The sequence below is a fragment of the Trachymyrmex cornetzi genome, unplaced genomic scaffold (genome assembly GCF_001594075.2).
Source record: "Trachymyrmex cornetzi isolate Tcor2-1 unplaced genomic scaffold, Tcor1.1 scaffold861, whole genome shotgun sequence".
Classification (NCBI taxonomy): Eukaryota; Metazoa; Arthropoda; class Insecta; order Hymenoptera; family Formicidae; genus Trachymyrmex; species Trachymyrmex cornetzi.
The window spans coordinates 13427-32549 of record NW_017300203.1 but is presented as its reverse complement, the minus strand read 5'-3'; the positions used below and the strand labels follow the sequence as shown (position 1 = coordinate 32549).

The window sequence follows — 19123 nt, the reverse complement described above, 5'->3', positions numbered from 1 at the left end:
AATAGTATAGACATAGTATAAACAATAGTATAGCATTGTGCAACAAGTGCGAGAAGTTGACATTCACACGAATCGCATATACTATTTTTCATTACACATGCGTCGAAAGTGGCTCTTTCTTACATTTCCTACGGTGCAATGAGTGGCCGCACCGTGCGAAAAGGATCGAGCTACTTCCGATGCACATGTAATGAAAATATACAAATTTGGGACATTGCGGATTTGATTGAGTTGTGCCGTCTACCTTTTGGATAGTAAATTCACTACAAAATAATATAAATAAAAGAGAAGAAACAATATCTGATTTTATTAAAGCGCATAGTACTTTTCGAAAAGCAGTCTGTTCTTCATTTAACATTTGTCCCGAACAGGACAAATGTGAAATGAGGTTTTTATACCAATTATTGCGTCAGATAATTTGGACTTCTTCATTGCTAATTTCTTTTTTTGTCCAGTCCAGGTGTATCCTAGCGCAACCTCGTATCCAATAGTGTGAGACATGATGTTTCTAACAACTTTTGATACGGATTCTCCGCCTAATGTAGATATTTTGTCCATCTGTAACAAATGAACATTTATTAGATTTACGCGGGCACGTGTGTGCGTATGTGTGTGTGTACATGCGTATACGCTTGCGTGTAATGTAATGTATTATTGGTTTAATTGTTTTTGATTATTTAATATAATAAATTATTTAATTTCTATAAATGTAATTAATTAAAGCTGTCAACGTGACATCATTATTCAAAGCTATAAGCCTTTCAATTTGCAAATAATAAAATATATACTTACAAATTGCTTCCGAACATTTACATTCTCCAGTTGTATATTAAAATTATTTATTTGCTCTACACTAGTGAGGGGAAAATTCGGCAGGAGAGATAAATCCACCTCTTGCACAACATTTACTTTGTCAATTTCGAGAAAATGAATAATCCTATTGAGCTTGCGCTCTAATGTCGCAAATTTTGCAAAATATGTTCGCTGACATTTTTCTGTACAAAAAAGCAAGAAGCACACAATTAAAAATAAAATAAAACTGAAAAAATAAACATGAAACAAACTTAAAATTGAATTTATTTATCGAATTCAATTAATTATTAATTATTATTACATCTACTAGTAGTCAATAAGTAAAACAAAATGTACCACAACAAAATGAGTGTTCCAGCTCTACCTTAGCTTCATTTTCAAAATTGTCATTATTCTGTAATTGCAATCCATGTGTGTTTGTGGAAGACAGATTTGTTATATTTGTTGGCTCAGCTAAACCGTGAAAACAATTGTAAGAAATATATATTGTTAATATTAACATTAGTAATCAGGAGCTTTTTAAAATGAGAGGAAAATGACAGTTTCAAGCATATCGTGTGATGTTGAAGTTGCTTTCTTTAGTAGCACATTTTCAATTATTTTTGGCATCTCTGTAAATAAAAAAAAATATATATATTCTGTAAATAAATATATATATATATAAAAGATTTGTTGTTCATTATTATCAAATTTGTATTAATAATGTAATGATGATTTGAAATATACCTTTTACAGTTTTTGGTTTTTTTTGATAATCATTGAATGACATTGATTGATGCGTTTCTAAACAGCAAAATAAAGAAGTTAGGTCTTTATATTTCAATTGCTTGTATTTTTATTTGATGGAAAGTAAAAGATGTCTATAATAGTATTTACTTTTAAACCGGATGTCTCAGGTTTTTTTATTATAAAACATTATAAGACATAATTGAAACGACATAATAAAATTCCATAGAGTATAAAACTTTGTTAAAAAATATCTTTAAAATTTGAAATTAAGTAAAACGATATATATACTTTTTTTATATATCGTTTTACTTAATTTCAAATTTTAAAGATATTTTTTAACAAAGTTTTATACTCTATGGAATTTTATTCAAGAATCAATATATAAATATCAATAAATTAATGTAATATCTGTTTTACTATATTGCACTGGATTATTGTTGTCAACATCTTTTGTGATATCGGTTAAAGGAACATTTTCCATTATAATATTTAAAACATCTACACTATCGAAGACAAATTTCGACGCACTGTCAACACTTTTTGTAACCTCTTCGCTCTTTGATTTAGTGGATCCACATGCTATACATACAAATGTATAAATAAATACACACATTTATAAAACTTATAATTATCAAAGAATTGGTATTACCAAGATATTAATTCTTTGTATATATAAAAGATAAACCTGATTTATTAATTGTCGACAATTTATTGATCGATTGGCTAGGTAAGTCTGATACATATCCGCTTTCTGGAATGTAGTTCGAGGCTGTTTTAAATCTCTTCTTTTTTGGTTCATCTATTGTACAAATTTCCAAAACTATTACATTTTTTATTTTAATTGTAATATATGAATTTATTATAGACTACACACGTTACACAGATGCGCGTTCTTCAGCTTTACATTAATTTCTTACTTTTTATAAAAATCAAGTATGTAAATTATTATTATAATCTAACGTTTGTGATCTATCAACATTATTTGAAATATAATATTTCAGATAATAATTTATTTAATAGTCTAAATTGATTGTGCTACCGTATTTACATGTATACAGAATGTAACAGAGCGACCGTAACTGGTTAATTTCTCGAAAAATATGGACTTTCCAAGAAAATATTGCAAAAAACTTAACGTGCAATATGTTGAGCACTCGCTACTGAAATGCAGTGTAAAAATGATGTTGTATATATACCATCACTGCTCGATGTATCGCCGTAAAATTTTTTTGGTTTGATTAATCGTTTTTTTGAAATTTCCTTTGCTCCTCAATGGCAATATTATCGTCTGACGCAGACATTTCGCTGACTACTTTTTCAACAGACCGTGCATTTGAATAATCTTCATAAGGACCAAAGCTCTTATGAAATTTGAATTCATCCCAATCATCACATGGCGGCAACTGTTTCATACGAGCTTGGGAAAGCTGTTTACTCTTTTTTGGCATTTTAAATGTGGCTTGTGTAAAGTTTATCCATATTTCCGGTATTGTTATACAGTATCGTATAGCAATACGTAAAATGTCATTCTATAAAAAAGTTCAGAAATACATATATTAATACTCGCTAAATATATTAATACTTTTAAGTTTTATTAGTATTTAGCGTAATGTATGTATGTATGCATATATTTATGCATCTCTCTGTATGTATTATATATTTATGTAAATACTAGTATGTTTAGTGTACGATTTAGTGTTTAGTATGTTTAGTGTGTTTATTATGTTTAGTATATGTTTAGTGTTTGCAATATATTTACGTATATTAATATAAAAGTATATGTTTAAAATTGTTACTGACGAGTTTAGTGTTTATTAGTGTTTTATTATTAATAACAGTTATACGTACGAAATTGGAATCTCTGTTGCTAATTATACAGATAATTTTAATTAGACGACGAATGTAGTAATGGCATGCAACACCAAGAATTTGAGTCTTCATAGGGAAGTTGAACGGCTTTATTCTTAATTTCTGTAATTGGCCACATTAGTAGGTCCGATAAATTTTTAACTACGTATATGCCCATATTGTGAGTCGCAAGGATACAATGGTAACGACTTTTTTGTTAAAAATTTTTTTCCAACAATAACAGCTGTTTGCTCTTCGTTATAGCAGATGTATTGAATAACAACAATTGTTTTATCCTTCAGGTAACAACAATTGTTGGGTTTCTTGTTCATCAATGTAAAGTTACTGAATTCAATGATGCGATAAGCATTAGTACAATTCATTGGAGGAAGTTTAGAACATTTCTTTTTCAATACAGGTATACTACTTTTGTTACAATCCGGTTGAAAAACTTCGTTGCAATTTTCCGAAATTCTGTTATATAACTGCTGTAATGGTTTCTCGGCTTTTTTCAGTATTCGTTTTATAACCTGCATGTAATTTTCGAAAGGAAAAGCGGAAAAATCATCCAATGGTCCAAATAGCAATACGTCTTCATTAATATGAATTAAATTGTGCACATTGTAAATAATAGTTTCTTTGCCGTACAAATGTTGAAATAGATGTACAAATTGACTCAATAGATCTCTGCTGTATTTATTGTTACGGAAACAATCCGTTGGATGGCACAATATTCGTATTGCACAATTTAATGCATTGAAATGAAGTAAGTTATCTTCAGGTAAAACATTTATCAGAACGACATGTCCAAAGTATAATAAAAATTGTCTAAATTCTGTTGCTTTCCAACGACAACATTCGTCTAGAGAACGTGGTTTTCGAGCAAATTCTTTCGGTCCCCATTTTGACATTGCAATTAATTTTTCCGATAACTCTGTTATTTTTCGTCCATTTAATCTCGATGTTTGATATCCACTTGTCCATAATTGCAAGAGTTTCTTCGTAACTCCTAGACACATTAAATACATATAGTCCAAAGGAAACTGTGAAACCATTCGTAGCTGTATTGATTCGAAAGGAGATACACCATTATGATGATGTTCCTGTACTCTATTTTTGAAGTTGTCATCAGTTCGAAGAAGTGCATTGGGTTCCAAAAACAACATGTGATGATTAAAATAAGTGCCTTCTTGCAGACATTTTCCACAACCAAAGAATCCGTTATGACCTTTTGTACAAGTTACGAATGCCCTTGCAGGACTATCGCAAATTACACTTCTAATTTGGACAATATATTTTTTATCATCGAATACGAGTCCTGTGTCTCGGAGATTATTATATTCTTTACAGAAAGGTGTTAACAATTTATCTACAGAAGATGGTTTCGTATATCCATGATACGCACTAATTACAAATGGCGTAAATTTTTTATCACCATAAATTTTACCCAATATTGGCCAAATTTGGCTTTTGCTGCTTTTCGATATTGGAAGTCCATCAATATTTAAATCAATCATAATCACTTCATTTTCAATTATACAGTTTGTGCTTGTCAATTGTTCAATAATAGCCTTTTCCAAACCGTAATGAAAAAAACTATCATTATCTTTCGAAATATTCACAATACTATTTCTTGGCGTATTTAAAAGCGTTCTTGCATCCTTAGGTAGATCCGAGTGACCATATGAATGCAATTTATTTAATAGTTCTGATAAAGCTATGTGAGTAATGTTATGTTTAACTTTCCAAGAACGTAACCAATTTGAAAGTTGTTGATTTCTATGAGTCTTTTCTTCAGCATTCTCTTTATTTCCCAGTTCAACATTCCCAGCAATAACATGTTGAACATTACAATTTGGAACTGTTGAATTTGGATCGGTAAAAATATTGAAATCATTGTCTGAATTACAATCATCAGCTAAGACACACTGTTGTAGAGGTACATTTGTATCAGCTAGCGATTGGGAATTGACTGTAGGTCTGTATACAGTTGATTGTTGTGCGTTCCTTTCATAAATTTCAAGGCGCCGATTTTTTTGCCGCGAAGATAATTGTTGAAAACTTTTTGGCATCTATTAAATAATACACACACTTTGTACATAATATTACATATTTTATTTACTTATTATTGTATTATTTATTTATATTATTATATCACACGGTGCAATAGTACACATGCACACATACCGCCCAACGCAGAGTAATTTTTCAATACCACCAATACAAATATAATATTATATATTTAATTAAAAAATGAAAAAATGGGTTTATATTGCTCGTTGGTATTGGCTTATTTTCATTTATCAGTTGTTATAACATCAGTTGTTAAACGAGCTTGACTTCTACATTGATGTATCAGTGATGCAAATTCGGCTCCCGGGCATCACTGATTGGTGTTTGGAATCTTTTGCATAATGCATTTTCAATTGATAATTAAATATGTAAATTGACATATATTAATTAAAATAAAATATCATAAAAATTATTTTTTATGATCATATTTTGATACTTTTTGCACAGAATAATGAAATGATTGATACACTGAAAAAAATTAGCTAAATCTGAGTAAACTTTTCTTGAATAGTGCCAAGTAAACATTTATTTAGAACAAATAAATATTTGCTCAATAAAGTATAATGATATTTAAATCAACTTAATGGTGCTTGTATCAAATAAATATATGTTTACATTTAGTAAATATTTACTTGGCACTATTCAAGAAATTTTTACTCAGATTTAGCTAATTTTTTTTAGTGTACTTTATGATACTTTATTAATTATAATTAAAGTAAGTGGACAACGTGTTTGTGGAAAGTGATTCAATCAAATCACTTCTAAAATTTTCTTTAGCATATTATATTATAATTATTTCATTTTCAATTGTACGAAAAAATTTAACTAATTATAAATACACACACACACACACACACACACACACACACACACACACAAAATTTTATAGCATATCTTTGAATAGAAGAATGAAGCTCTTTAATGAAAAAATTTACACAGTTGTGCAGCGTGCAGCGTACAGCGAGAACAGTGAAGTGTAAGAATTTGAACGACAACGGAGAAAAATATCACGGCACTCCTCGACCCTCGTCTCGATCCCAGTACTGGTCTCTGGCCTCTGCTCCGAGTTGGTATATCTAAGACGTTGCCACTGAGCCACACAGCCCTGACGCTGGTGATATATCTGTTCGTGTCTTTTATCTCATAAATATCTTACAGAAGAAACAATTTTTTCTTTTTCCAATCGAGCACACTGAAAATTAAGTAACAAATATATTGTGCTGTGCATATAATTTTGCAATTTCTACAATATAACCTCAAATTTTGAAATGCATTTCTTTTTCAAGAAATGGCCAAATATCCAAATAAATACTTATAAATTTTTATATTTCAATATGTATCCTATATTTATTTTAGTACTTTTATAAACAATTGTAAGAAAATAAAATGATTACCTTGGATTATCGTCACCAATGGAATAATTACATGATAAACGTGCAGCCGGCAGCGTGCTCCATAACATAACCCATATACACATAAACTGATATAGATATGAATGTACAGTAACCGCAGTAACCGAACAACCCAGAAATAAATAACACTAGCGCTGACTAGCGCCGCTTAAGTTTCATTTAGCGCCAAATATAAATATCAAACAATATATTAAAATTATCATTTTATTAACACATGTGTATATATTATAATTAAAGTGAGCACAAAAAATTGACAATATAAGTCGACTAAAAGTCAGACATAAAGAGTCGACTTTAATACAGTCGGCAAAACGTCGACTACACAAGTTGACTTCAAGTCGACTAAAAAAAGTCGACAATTCGTCGGCAAACAGTCATTTGTGCTGTTTGGGATGTCATTATTGGGCGCTTTAGCATTTTTTTTTTTTGTGACGCAGGGGAAATGCGTTACGCATCCCCGCCTCCCTCGGGGGAGGGAGGCGGGGTATGTGGGACTCTCTCCTCGGAACTCAGTTCCAAGGAGCCTACCCACTAAAACCCCTGCGGGCGTACTTAACCCGAGACGATTGGGACCCATCCGGGAGTTTCACAGCTGTAGTACATCCGGATGGGTCCCCGTGTTAGTTCTATTGGAACCTAACTTGTATTTACATGAGGGTGCGAAGACGCCGGCGACGCACCCTCCCTTTCCCGGTTACCCATCCCGTGGGGACTCGGGGCCCCCGCCCCGGGTCCCATGGGTCTTCCCAATGAGGGCCGTTTCGTCGGCTCGGCCTCATTACCCTAACCTTTGTACCTGAGACCAGTCACCCTGCTAATCAGTGTGACCGTCAGTCTCCTCCTAATAATATCACATTTAGGGCCATGGGGGGAGGCATCTAAGTTAAAGATGGAGAAGACACCCCCCCCATGGTTTCAGAGCTACTGCCTGTTTTCTATTAGGCAAAGCCCCTCAGTTTCATCGCACCGCTAATCGGTGCGGTGGCCCCACCTATTCCTGTTATTCTCTCGCCCGCATTATACCGTTCCCCCTCCCATGTTCGCCCTTTGAATCTGGGGGATGATCCCCCTTTCCCGTTCTCTTTCTTTTGTCTCCTTCCTTATCATCACTGCCTCGCAGAATTCTAAAAAGGCTCGTCTGTCCTCTTCTTTTCTCAGGGCCGTAACCACGGCACTCCACGTAAGATCTGGGCCTATTGCTTCCGTAAGTACCCTCCTTTCCTCAGCCCAAGCCGGACAGTATCGCAGGGTGTGCCTGGAAGAGTCGTCCGCTCCACAGAACCAGCATTCGAGCGTGGGCTCCCTCCCGATGCGACACAGGAACCTTCCGAAGCACCCATGTCCCGTCAGTACCTGTGTCGCCCGGAAAGAGAGCCCCACCCTCGCCTCCAGCCAACCATTTAGTTGTTCTCGAATAGCATTAATTATTGCGTCCTCCCCTTGATCGTTTTCGCCCAGCCATTGTCTCCAACTCCTCACCAATTTCCTTCTTGTTTCCCCCTTGAGTCCTTCTATAGTGACTTTTGAGATCGGGGTGTTTGGAGGTGTATTTCTCCTCAAATCCGCAATCCTGGAGTACACTTCCTCCTGCCGCATTGCTTCCAATTCGAACGGTGGCATACCTGTCAGCGCCGTGTTAACCATCCATGAGCTAGTTTTGTAGGCCCTGATGAGTCTCCCCGTCATCCTCCTTTGTGCCTGTCTTAGGGTCTGTAGAGCTTTCCTACTTCTACCTATTTCGTAGGCCCATACTGGTGCTCCGTATAGGGCGATCGATGCAACTACTTGCGCATATAGCCTTCTGACCTTGTTATTGGGTCCTCCCAGGTTTGGGAGGAGCCTGCTTAGGTTTAAGGCCGATCTCTCTAGCCTCGGTGCCAGGGCTGAGAAGTGAGCTTCGAACGTCCACTTACTGTCCAGCATGAGTCCTAGGTATCTCATGCTCATGCCGACGCCAATTGTCGTACCCGCAACTCTTATATTCGTGTTGACAGGTCTTCCTTTATTGTAGAAGCCGACCGCTTCCGTCTTTGTCGGTGCGACCTCTAATCCCAGTTCCGATAGTCTCTGAATCACCGTGTCCGTGACAATGTTCGCGAGGGTCGTTGCCTCCTCCCAATCTTCTCCCGCCGCTAGTACAATCGTGTTATCAGCATAGCATACTACTATGCTCTCGGTTGATAGCTCCTTCTTGTTCATAACTCCATCAAAGCCTAGGTTCCACAGAAGTGGACCGAGTATGGAGTCCTGTGGAACCCCTCTTTCGACGGATCTCTGTCCCTCCGTACTATCGTTTTTATGGAAGGAGAGCTTCCTCTCCTCTAGGTAGCTCATTATTTTCCTCAGGTACCTAGGCACTTTATGTTTCTTTAGGGCCTCACCTATGCTATTCCAGGGTAGTGTATTGAATGCATTTTTAATATCCAAGGATACTCCAACTATCCTATTTCCATTCCGATACTCTTCCTCCATGAATGTCCTAACGGTGTTAATAGCGTCAATCGTGGACTTTCCTTTTCTGAAGCCAAATTGTAGAGGGTTCAGATTTGGTCCCTTTTCCGTTAAGTGTTTAACGATCCTGTCCGCAATAATTCGCTCTAATAGCTTCGCTTCGTCGTCCAGGAGACAAATCGAGCGGTACCCTGCTGCCTGGTCGTCAGGCTTTCTCATTTTTCTCAGGAGGACTAGCTTTGCGCTCTTCCACACACTGGGGAATTGCCCTCTCTTGAGACATTCGGTGAATAACCTTATCATGTCGCCGGCTATTACCTTTGTGGCAAGAGCCCAAGCTTTGACGGGATACCGCTTGGGCCCGGAGCTGCGTTCTTCCTTCTCATCCTGTTTACTGCGTGAAGCAGCTCCTCATGAGTGACCTCCAATTCAACATTCCAGGCTGATGTCCCTTCCAATGGTAACTCTGGCTCATTCCACTCTTTTCTCGTCCAGACAGGCGGAGGAAATAGGCTATCTAATACTCTTTCCAGGGTGATACCTTCTAGGGATTCCGTAAAGAGCGGCGCCCATCTCCTCAGTTTTCCAAGGACCATTTTATATGGGCGTCCCCATGGGTCTTCGTCTAGCGATTGCACGAAGTCCTCCCATGCCCTTGCCTTTGACTTCCTAATAGCTTTACCGAATTTATCTCTAGCCTTTCTAAAGTTCTCTAGTTTGGCTTGTGTTTCTGCCTCTTCCGGGTGTCGCGATCTTCTCCTTGCTCTCCTAAGACTCCTTCTTGCGTTGGAGAGATCTGCTCGCGATTGATTAAGTTCTTCACTCCACCAGGGCATTGCCCTGCGTGGTCTCGGTTTTGCTCTCGGCATCGCGGCGTCGCATGCCTCCGTCATTGTCTTTTGTAAGTACTTAGCCTGTTCCTCTATGTTCTCGGTATCTCGATTCCTCTTTGGCCAACTACTTGCCATTATTGCAGCTTGTAGTATGTCCTCGTCCATCTTTCTTGTTGCCCATCTTTTGGCATTTGGAAGCCTTCTTTTTTGCTCCTGTATTCCTGTAAGACTGAGTGTTATTTCCAGGTAGCAGTGATCGGACTTGGACTCTCTATCAGACACCAGCCATTTGATCACCCTTCTGGCGCTTTAGCATCGCCTTAAGGGCGAGAACTTTAACCATATCGAAAGCGTTAGAACTATTATAGGACTGTAGGAAAATAGCAAAAAGTCGGTAGGAATTGGCTGTTACGTGGTACTTTACTCTTGTGGTGGGGTGCTGACTCTCACATTAAAAAATTGTTTAAAAATATTTGGAGGCCGGAACTGGCGCTGAAATCTATCAGAAACTGTACAACTCTTCGAGAACTGTAGAATTTCGTGATAAAAATTAATTTTTGCCACTTGGGGTGCTACGCGATGTTGGCACCGTTTATAAAAAAAATTTTTTTTTAGCTAAATCAGCGGAACTATTGTTAAAACTTAGCAGGAACTGTAGAACTATTGCGGGTGTAAACGGAACTGTGTATAAAATATCGATTTTTTCAAAATGGGGTGCCAACTTCACACCGGCCATGTGTACTACTATTTCGCAGAAAATGCATGAGCGTAATTATCATATTACACTAAACATATACATGTCATTGTACGTGAAAATCACAACGGATATAGAAACCTGTTGTTGCAACATTACAATATCAATTCTAATTATCAAATCGAGGAAAATGTTGATACGTTCATTTCTCGAGATAATATTAATACATCCACATCTTCGAAGAAGTTCAACCTTGTCGTATCGGCATATAAATGGCAAATAATGAGATCCATTAAAAAAATTTATAATAATCCAGTTTACTGGGTGTTAAAATCAGATTGGACTGACATAGTAGCCGAAAAGTTGTGATAACAGCAAAAACTTGTCTGTGTTTTTAAATTTAAAAAGCACAATGTACATATTAGTGCAGAAGCACGCTGTTATGTCTCTTTTCAAGGCAGTTGTACGAAATGTGCTGCAACTATTACAGGCATACTGTTCAGAATACCAAGCGACGATACCAATGTAATTTTTCAATGCATAGTAGAAAACATATGTTCTGCGGAGCATGATACGAACAAGAAAAAACATCTTAAAGGTAAGAAACGTACACTAATTGCTGATAAAATAATTGAGCAACGTAAAGATGCAATATCTTTCCGCCGAGAAGAGGCAAAACGTTTAAAGATGTTTGGAGACAAAGATCTTCCAATCCTTCCTTCTTCTACAGTTTTACGCAAGACAAAGGAAGAAAGATTGTTGTAGCAGCATGGATTAGTATTTAGTAATCCTGTATTAAACTTGTTAAATAATGCAAAGCATTATAAATACGTTAGTTCAATTATTAATATTAGTTTATTACGCTTTTTTTTGCATATATTGAATCACTGAACAACAATTATATTTGACAAGGCATAAAAGTGATCCAGAAACGTTTTTGACGCTTGATGCCATAGGCGGCATAATTAAATGGGAAGCATCACAAGATTCTCCGATATTTCTATACCAATGCGTTTTTGTTAACAAAGACGGTAATATTCCGGTATTCCAAATAATCTCATCCGATCATAGAGCGATGATAATCGCATTTTTCTTACGCAATATTATTGCCAAAAGTATTCCTATACCATATACGGTTGTATCCGATTTTAGTTGGGCCATTCTAATCGCGGTTTCGAATGTTTTCGCGAAATGTAATGACTTGAAAGGCTATCTACAAAAGTGCTACATGACTATAGTTATGGGAAATACTAGCATGATTCCATTATATTACATAAGATTAGATGTTAGTCATTTAATTTGTACAATATCAAGATGGAAATGTCTGAAAAGTAGCGATAAAATATTGGTGCGAGCATTTTATCTTTGCTGCATTGGCCAAACATATAAAAGGATTTTCTGAAAGAAGTGAAATGCTTTATGAAATCCATTTTAATTGTGGCACTAAGCAAAAATATTGGGTGTACAATGGACGGTAAGCCATTGATGTCCAATGAACGTCTGCCATATTTAAATGATATTAAAAGATATAATAATAATATAATCGAAACAGATATTATACATGAGATAATTATAATAATAAAAATTCAGAATATCATTTAGTAATGATAATTCCAGTCATGAGGGAAACTGTGATAGTAGCTGGCTGGAATGGATGGAGCAATACTATTTGGGATTTTGCACAAAAAGTTGTGAAGAACTCAGAATATGGTAGCATATTCTGAGTTCTTCACAACTTTTGTATATTAAATGCATGTTACAATCCCAATTTCGCGAAACAAATGAAAACACGTTTATTACCTTATTTGACTATATGGACGGGAATAATGCGTCCATATTTTAATAGATCGGGAGAAATCGCTACTTCTTCATCGGTTGAATCGGAATTTAGCAATCTCAAAAATAGAGCTTTTAAAGGTCAGCTTCCAATGAGAATTGACAAATTCGTGATGCAGCATTTACATTTTCTAGATGCGAAAGTTATCCTTGAATCTAACGAAAAGGACATAAAAAATGATAGATCGCTGCAGTTGAACAAAGTATCTGTTGCATCTAACGAAACATATGTTTTTGGAAAAAATGAAATAGAAATAGATTTACAATTAGATGAACACGTGAAAAAATGTTATAACGACAAGATTTCGACAAAAGTTGATGAAATCGAGTGTACTATAAGTAGCATAGATACTTCCACTGATTAAAACTTGCATGAAACTAACAAGGCCTTTGAGCGAAATTTACATGATTCTGATAATGCTACTGAGCCCAATCTGTATGATTTTGATGACGCAGAAAAGAATTGGAATACCTGCGAGAATTGACACGGTTTGATGAGTTCAGAAAAAATTGTGAACAAGTGTGCTGAAGAACTTCCCAAGCCTATTCCAAAAAAGCGGATTAAGCCGTCGTACTTGGACAAATGTCCAGAATAGGACTTATTAAAAAACACTACGTCACGAAATTTACCTCTCATTATGAACGGAAGTAAACGCAAGCCAGTGTAAAATCTTGAGGCGCACAGCGTTATCCGTGCACAAATTCCACGTTTCTTCTGTGGGTAACTGTCCAGCGGATTCGCGGCCGAGAGGGCTGGTTATCCTCTCTCTATTTATTTCGGTGCACCTTCTGGTAACGGAACACGGCGAGAATATAGTTTCGATGACGCACGGGAGCAATATTTTCACGACACGACGCAATCGACGTGATCGTGTTGTCGGGCCGATTGTCGAGATCAATCTGACCGCTCAGCGCATTACCGGTGCGCGCAGGATCCACATGATACGGCGCAGGAAATAGACCGCACTATTCCTCTCGCGCGGCCAATAGCAATCACAGAGTAGCAAGCCGATGTTCGCCGAACGAAGACGCGACATAAAAGCCGAGTAATAACGAACACGCCGCCCGCCTTGAAAGGATCATCTTTCAAAGTTGAGCCTAATCTAGGGCGAGGTGCTGGCAATGAACACACGCAAGGGGCGATCGCAACCGAAACAACAAGTAATCCGACCAACGGAAATTGCGATCGTCGTTAAAGCAGGTAACAATGTCTGGAACAAAAATGCAATTATGAACGATTCACATGAAGATGCGCGCAACTAAAAACTAATACTAAACTACGAATAATCTTATAAGTTACTCCTCGAGCGGCAAAATTGCCAGCTTAGTCAGCGGCCGCATAAACGAGCCCTTGGCGCTTTGGACCGTGGCCGAGCGGGCCACGCCGTCGGATCCTAAATGAAACTCTCGCACGCATCCCAAGATCCATTGCAGAGGCATCATGTTTGACTGTCTCAGGAGAACGAGCTGGTTAGGCAGCAGCTGCGCTCCCTTGCTGGCCTTCCACTTTGAACGTTATTGCAATTACTGTAAATATTCGGTGCTTCAGCGGCGCCAGAAGTGCTGCCGAATCTGCTCGATTCAACAGAGCAATCGATTTTCTGGAACACCGTCTAGATCCCTGGAAGAAAAGCTGTTTAGTGCAGTGCCGATCAGAAAATGTCCCGGTGTTAAGTGAGACATGTCGTTTGGGTCCGAGCTTAGAGCCGTGATAAATCGTGAATTAAGAATTGCTTCTATCTCGCAAAGGAGGGTTTGTAGCTCCTCGAAAGTTAAGTGAGCTCCACCGATGACTCGAGTCATATGTAATTTCGCGGACTTAACTGTCGCCTCCCACAATCCGCCGAAGTGAGGAGCATTCGGCGGGATAAAGTTCCAAGAGATTTGTTGCTCATGTAAAAATTGATTGATCTGACCTTGCGTTTGGGCCTGAACGTAAAATTTATGCAATTCTTGGAGTTGCTTATTAGTGCCCACAAAGTTAGTCCCGTTATCTGAGAACATGTGAACTGGTTTGCCCCTGCGCGATATGAAGCGCCTGAACGCGCCCAAGAATGCATCAGTGGTCAGGTCACTCACCACCTCAATATGCACCGCCTTGGTAACAAAACAAACGAATATAGCTATGTAAGCCTTATGATTTTTGGCGTTTCGTCTTTTCCCCTCTCTTATGACAATCGGTCCGGCGTAATCAACTCCGCAGCGCGAGAAGGGGCGTGATACCGTGGTGCGGCTAGCCGGGAGTGAAGCCATTATGGCTTGTGAATGCCGTGGGTTGGCCTTGAAGCAAATAATGCAATTCTGTATGATTTTGCGCGTATTCGAACGTAGAGATAATGGCCAAAACATTTGCCGGACAGCGGCCATGGTAGCTTGTGGACCCGCGTGTAAATTTCGAGTGTGCTCCCGAGTTATCACGAGTCGAATTAAATGGCTGCCAGGAAGCAGGATGGGATGACTAAAGTCGAAAGGAAGCTGAGAGTTCCGCAATCTGCCCCCCACCCTTATTTAGCCTACCTCGTCCATGAAGGGCGAGAGGGACAGCAATCTACTTGAATACGGGACAGCCTCTCCCTTGAGCAGGATCTCCCGCTCAAGGGGAAACTCCCGTCTCTGCACATCTTTGTAAACAAGCTTCAAGACATGCGAGAACTCGTCAAGAGAAATGAATTCGGATGGCGTCGCCAGGCACCGAAATTTAGAAAGCCGCAAACAGTATGCTATTATCCGACATATCTTATTGAGATTAGAAAACCTGCCCAGGAGGTCGTTGACGAGGGAGATACCGATTTGCACGACGGCGGCGACTGCCGTTTTCCGTAGCTCGGGAAGATTCTCCCCTAATCGCGCGAATGTACCCGTGGGCCAAAGACTACCGTCCGCTTGTAAGAAAGACGGCCCGTGCCACCACAGGTTTGAATCGACTAGTTCGCGGGGACTTAGTCCACGCGAAAGAATGTCGGCCGGGTTCTCAGACGAGGCCACGTGACGCCAATCCTTACTCTCGGTGAAGCGCTGGATCTCGCCGATTCTATTGGCCACGAAGACGGACCACCTTCTGGAAGATGAAAATATCCAATTTAGAGTGATTGTCGAATTCGACCAAAGGATTTTAGGAAGACAAGACAGGCCCAATAAATCGTGAACCTTTGTGATTAACCGGGCTAGAAGCAGAGCTCGAGTCTCGGCAATGTTGTGGCCTTGAGAGGGGCAACTCGAGATTTTGAACAGAGTAGATTAGCGTGATATTCACCCGGGCCTACCTTAGTGCGAATGTACACACAGGCACCGTACGCGTTTTGGCTAGCGTCACAAAACCCATGCATCTGAACGAAGTGTAGATCGCACTTGAGTCTTACTCCCCGCGGCATTTGTAGCCGGTTTAATTCGAATAGCTGTGATCTAAATTTTATCCATCGCGTATGAATACGTTGCGGGACCGACTCGTCCCAATGAACGCCGAATTGCCAAAGCTCCTGCATGATGACCTTGGCAACGACAGTCGTAGGGCCCAGAAGTCTCAAGGGATCGAAGCACCTGGCTGTCTCCGATAATATCGCCCGCTTGGTCGGAGCGCTGCAGGCAGGATCCAATTTGCAAGAAAAGTGGAAGGTATCCTGCGATTGATTCCATTTAATGCCTAAAATAGAAGAGTTGTCATCATTTAAGATTATTAATTCGTCACCGCGCTCACGTAAGGGCTCCAGCAGCTGCGGACAGTTAGATGCCCATTTGCTGAGCTCGAATGATCCTGCCCGCAGGAGCAGTATTATCTCGTCGCGTATCAGCTCGAGCTCCTGAATCGAGTCCGCCCCCCGTAAGTAGATCATTAACGTAAAAGTCGCGCTTGACGAAGAGAGCCGAGAGGGAACTCGGAACCGTGCTGGTCAGCCAAATGCGTAAGGCATCTTGTGGCAAGGAATGATGCCGCGGACGTGCCATAGGTTACGGTCAACAACTCATACGTGACGGCCCCCTCCTCAGGATTAGCTCTCCACAAGATTCTTTGCAAGCTCGTTTGTGATTGGTCTACAAAGATTTGCCTATACATCTTGACGATGTCCGTTGATATGACGTATTGATAATAGCGAAAACGCATTAACGTTGACGCGAGATCCTGTTGAACTACCGGACCTACTTCTAGAATGTTCAATGACACCCCCGTATCGGACTTGCAGGAGGCGTCAAACATCACGCGAAGCTTCGACGACCTTGACGTGACCTTTAGCACGCAGTGGTGGAGTAAGTAGAATGCTATCGCGTTTTCATCAGCGGAGGGCGTTACTGCGCGCATGTGTCCCAATGTCAGGTAATCTTCCATGAATTTAACATATCGTTGCTTTAGCGAAGGATCGCGCGAGAGACGTCTTTCCAAAGCCTTCAATCTTTTGAAGGTGATTTCTCGAGAATTTCCTAAATTCGAGAGGAGGTTAGGGTTAGGGTTAGGTTAGGTTCTTGATAGGAAGTGCTCCTTGATAGGAAGTTTCACCACGTACTGGCCCCGCGAGTCTCGCGCGACATTGTTAATGAAGTGCTGCTCGCAAAACCTCTCTTGCGAGGAATAGGCGCTCGGCGCCGTGAAGCCATCGTCCAAGTGCCAAAGGCGGTCAATCTGCTCATGTAGTTGCTAATTGGTTATCGAGGCGTGTCAAGATCGCACCGCCGTTGGCACGGAACGACAGGCAAGGCGGCTCGCCAATATCCATCCCAATCTAGTTTTTTGTAATTGAGGGTGATTAGGGATGCTGTTTATCTGACCGACGCACAACAAATCCCAGAATAACCCGGCTCCTATTAAAATATCTACTTCGGAGGAGACGTTAAAATTCGGATCAGCCAGCTGTATGTTACGCGGAATCCTTACAGCATTACGCGGGAAAGAAGCGGACGGAAGTTTCTCGGTTACACGTTCCGTGACGATGCATTCCGCGACGACTGTATAACAATTCATGCGAGATTGTAGTTGTACGTCCACCACCTGGGAAGACGTGGTTGCGAAACCGTTGACGCCGGTGATTGTGATGTTTGACGGTCGCGATATTAGCTCGAGAGTTTCCAAACATCGCTTGGAAATAAAGTGGGCTTGCGAGCCGCAATCCAGCAGCACGCGACATGGACGAGGACTCCCTCGAGAATCGAGCGCGAACATGACGGCCGTTGACAGAATGACGCCGCTATCATTGGTAGAGCGTGATGTGTGAGTGAACGTGATCTGAGCCGAATTGATAGGCTTGGAATCCCCGGCACCGCGAATGCTCTCCTCAAATGCCGCTGTGGTGGCGGCTGTGGCATGCAGAAGAGTGTTGTGCTTGACCTGACACACTTTACAGTTGCCTGAAAGGCATTTGGCTGCGCTATGAGATGTAGATTTTAAACAGTTGATACAAAGTTTTCGTCCGCGGACTTCCGTATTTCTTTGTGAGACAGACAAGGCTAGGAAGTCCTTGCAATAGTATATGGAGTGGTCTTCCTTGCAATAATTACGTTTCGTTTTAACCGTCGCGGATAACGGTAATTGACGTTTTGAATCTGATTGGGAACCCTTGGTGGTACCCTTCGTGACATTGCTGTTCGGTTTGGCGCTTGCTTCAAGTGTTTGACAATAGATCCATTATTGCGCGAATATGGTTTTGTATGACAACGCGCTCATTGTCATAGCGTTCCTTGAGACGCGACCACGCGACGTCGTAATTGGCGTCAGATATTTCTAACGAAGAAATGACACTGCTCGCCTCACCGGTCACGGATGATTTAAGATATTGCAATTTCTGTGCATTGCTGAGTGTAGCGTTAGAGTGAATAACGGAATTGAAAATGTCACGGAATGGGAACCATTCGTCGTACTTGCTCGAGAAGCTGGGTAAACTCAACTTCGGAAGTCGGACATAAGACGCAGGTTCCGGCGCTCCCCGCGAACTAGAACGTGACACCGAATCCTCGTCCGACCGGCGACCCGGGGGTGAGGAGATCGTCAATTCTCTAATTTTCGCGGCCAGCGTATAGAAAGCTTCCTCGAAAGATCCGTGGTCATTGGACTCGGCGTCGTCGGCGAGCTCTAATTTAGTTTGCATTGAATTGTACTCGTTCCAATAATTGTCTAATTTATTTTTACGCTCCTCGAGTTGAGCTATCGTGGATGCGGAAAGCTGATTTACCGACTCTACGTATGTCCTAATGCGCGTGCAAGAGGCTTTAATGAGGCCGCGCTGCTTCCTCAGCATGGCGATGTCTTGAATTGACATGTTGGCGCGATTCGAATAAACGGCGATTCGACAAGTCATTGATCGGCAACAACACAAAAAACAACTCTCCTTACCTTGAATCCACGCGCGTGCGCATGCGCAAATAACCGCCCGCCGCGCCTATCACGTGTCGCACTGATGTTCCTCTGCGTGGAATGATGCTTGGCCCGGCTACTAGTCCTCAACTTCCTT

At 40.0% G+C, this 19123-nt stretch overlaps 2 protein-coding genes across 2 annotated transcripts; both read right to left on the bottom strand.

The window, feature by feature from the left end:
* Positions 1–14270: 14270 nt before the first annotated feature.
* Positions 14271–15056, bottom strand: LOC108769147 (uncharacterized). The gene has a single exon (XM_018519976.1). The coding sequence runs from the start codon at positions 15054–15056 to the stop codon at positions 14271–14273; it is 786 nt and encodes a 261-aa protein (XP_018375478.1).
* A 1462-nt stretch (positions 15057–16518) lies between these two features.
* On the bottom strand, positions 16519–17309 carry LOC108769146 (uncharacterized). The gene is made up of 2 exons (XM_018519974.1): positions 17186–17309; positions 16519–17102 (listed from the first exon to the last, which is right to left on the bottom strand). The coding sequence occupies exons 1-2, from the start codon at positions 17307–17309 to the stop codon at positions 16519–16521; spliced, it is 708 nt and encodes a 235-aa protein (XP_018375476.1).
* Between the last annotated feature and the right edge of the window lie 1814 nt (positions 17310–19123).

Coding starts and splice junctions, on each gene's coding strand:
- LOC108769147 (XM_018519976.1), bottom strand. CDS start 15,056: ATGGCCGCTGTCCGGCAAATGTTTTGGCCATTATCTCTACGTTCGAAT.
- LOC108769146 (XM_018519974.1), bottom strand. CDS start 17,309: ATGAGCAGATTGACCGCCTTTGGCACTTGGACGATGGCTTCACGGCGC. Junction 17,103..17,185: donor GCGCGAGACTCGCGGGGCCA/GTACGTGGTGAA, acceptor TCTCGAATTTAG/GAAATTCTCGAGAAATCACC.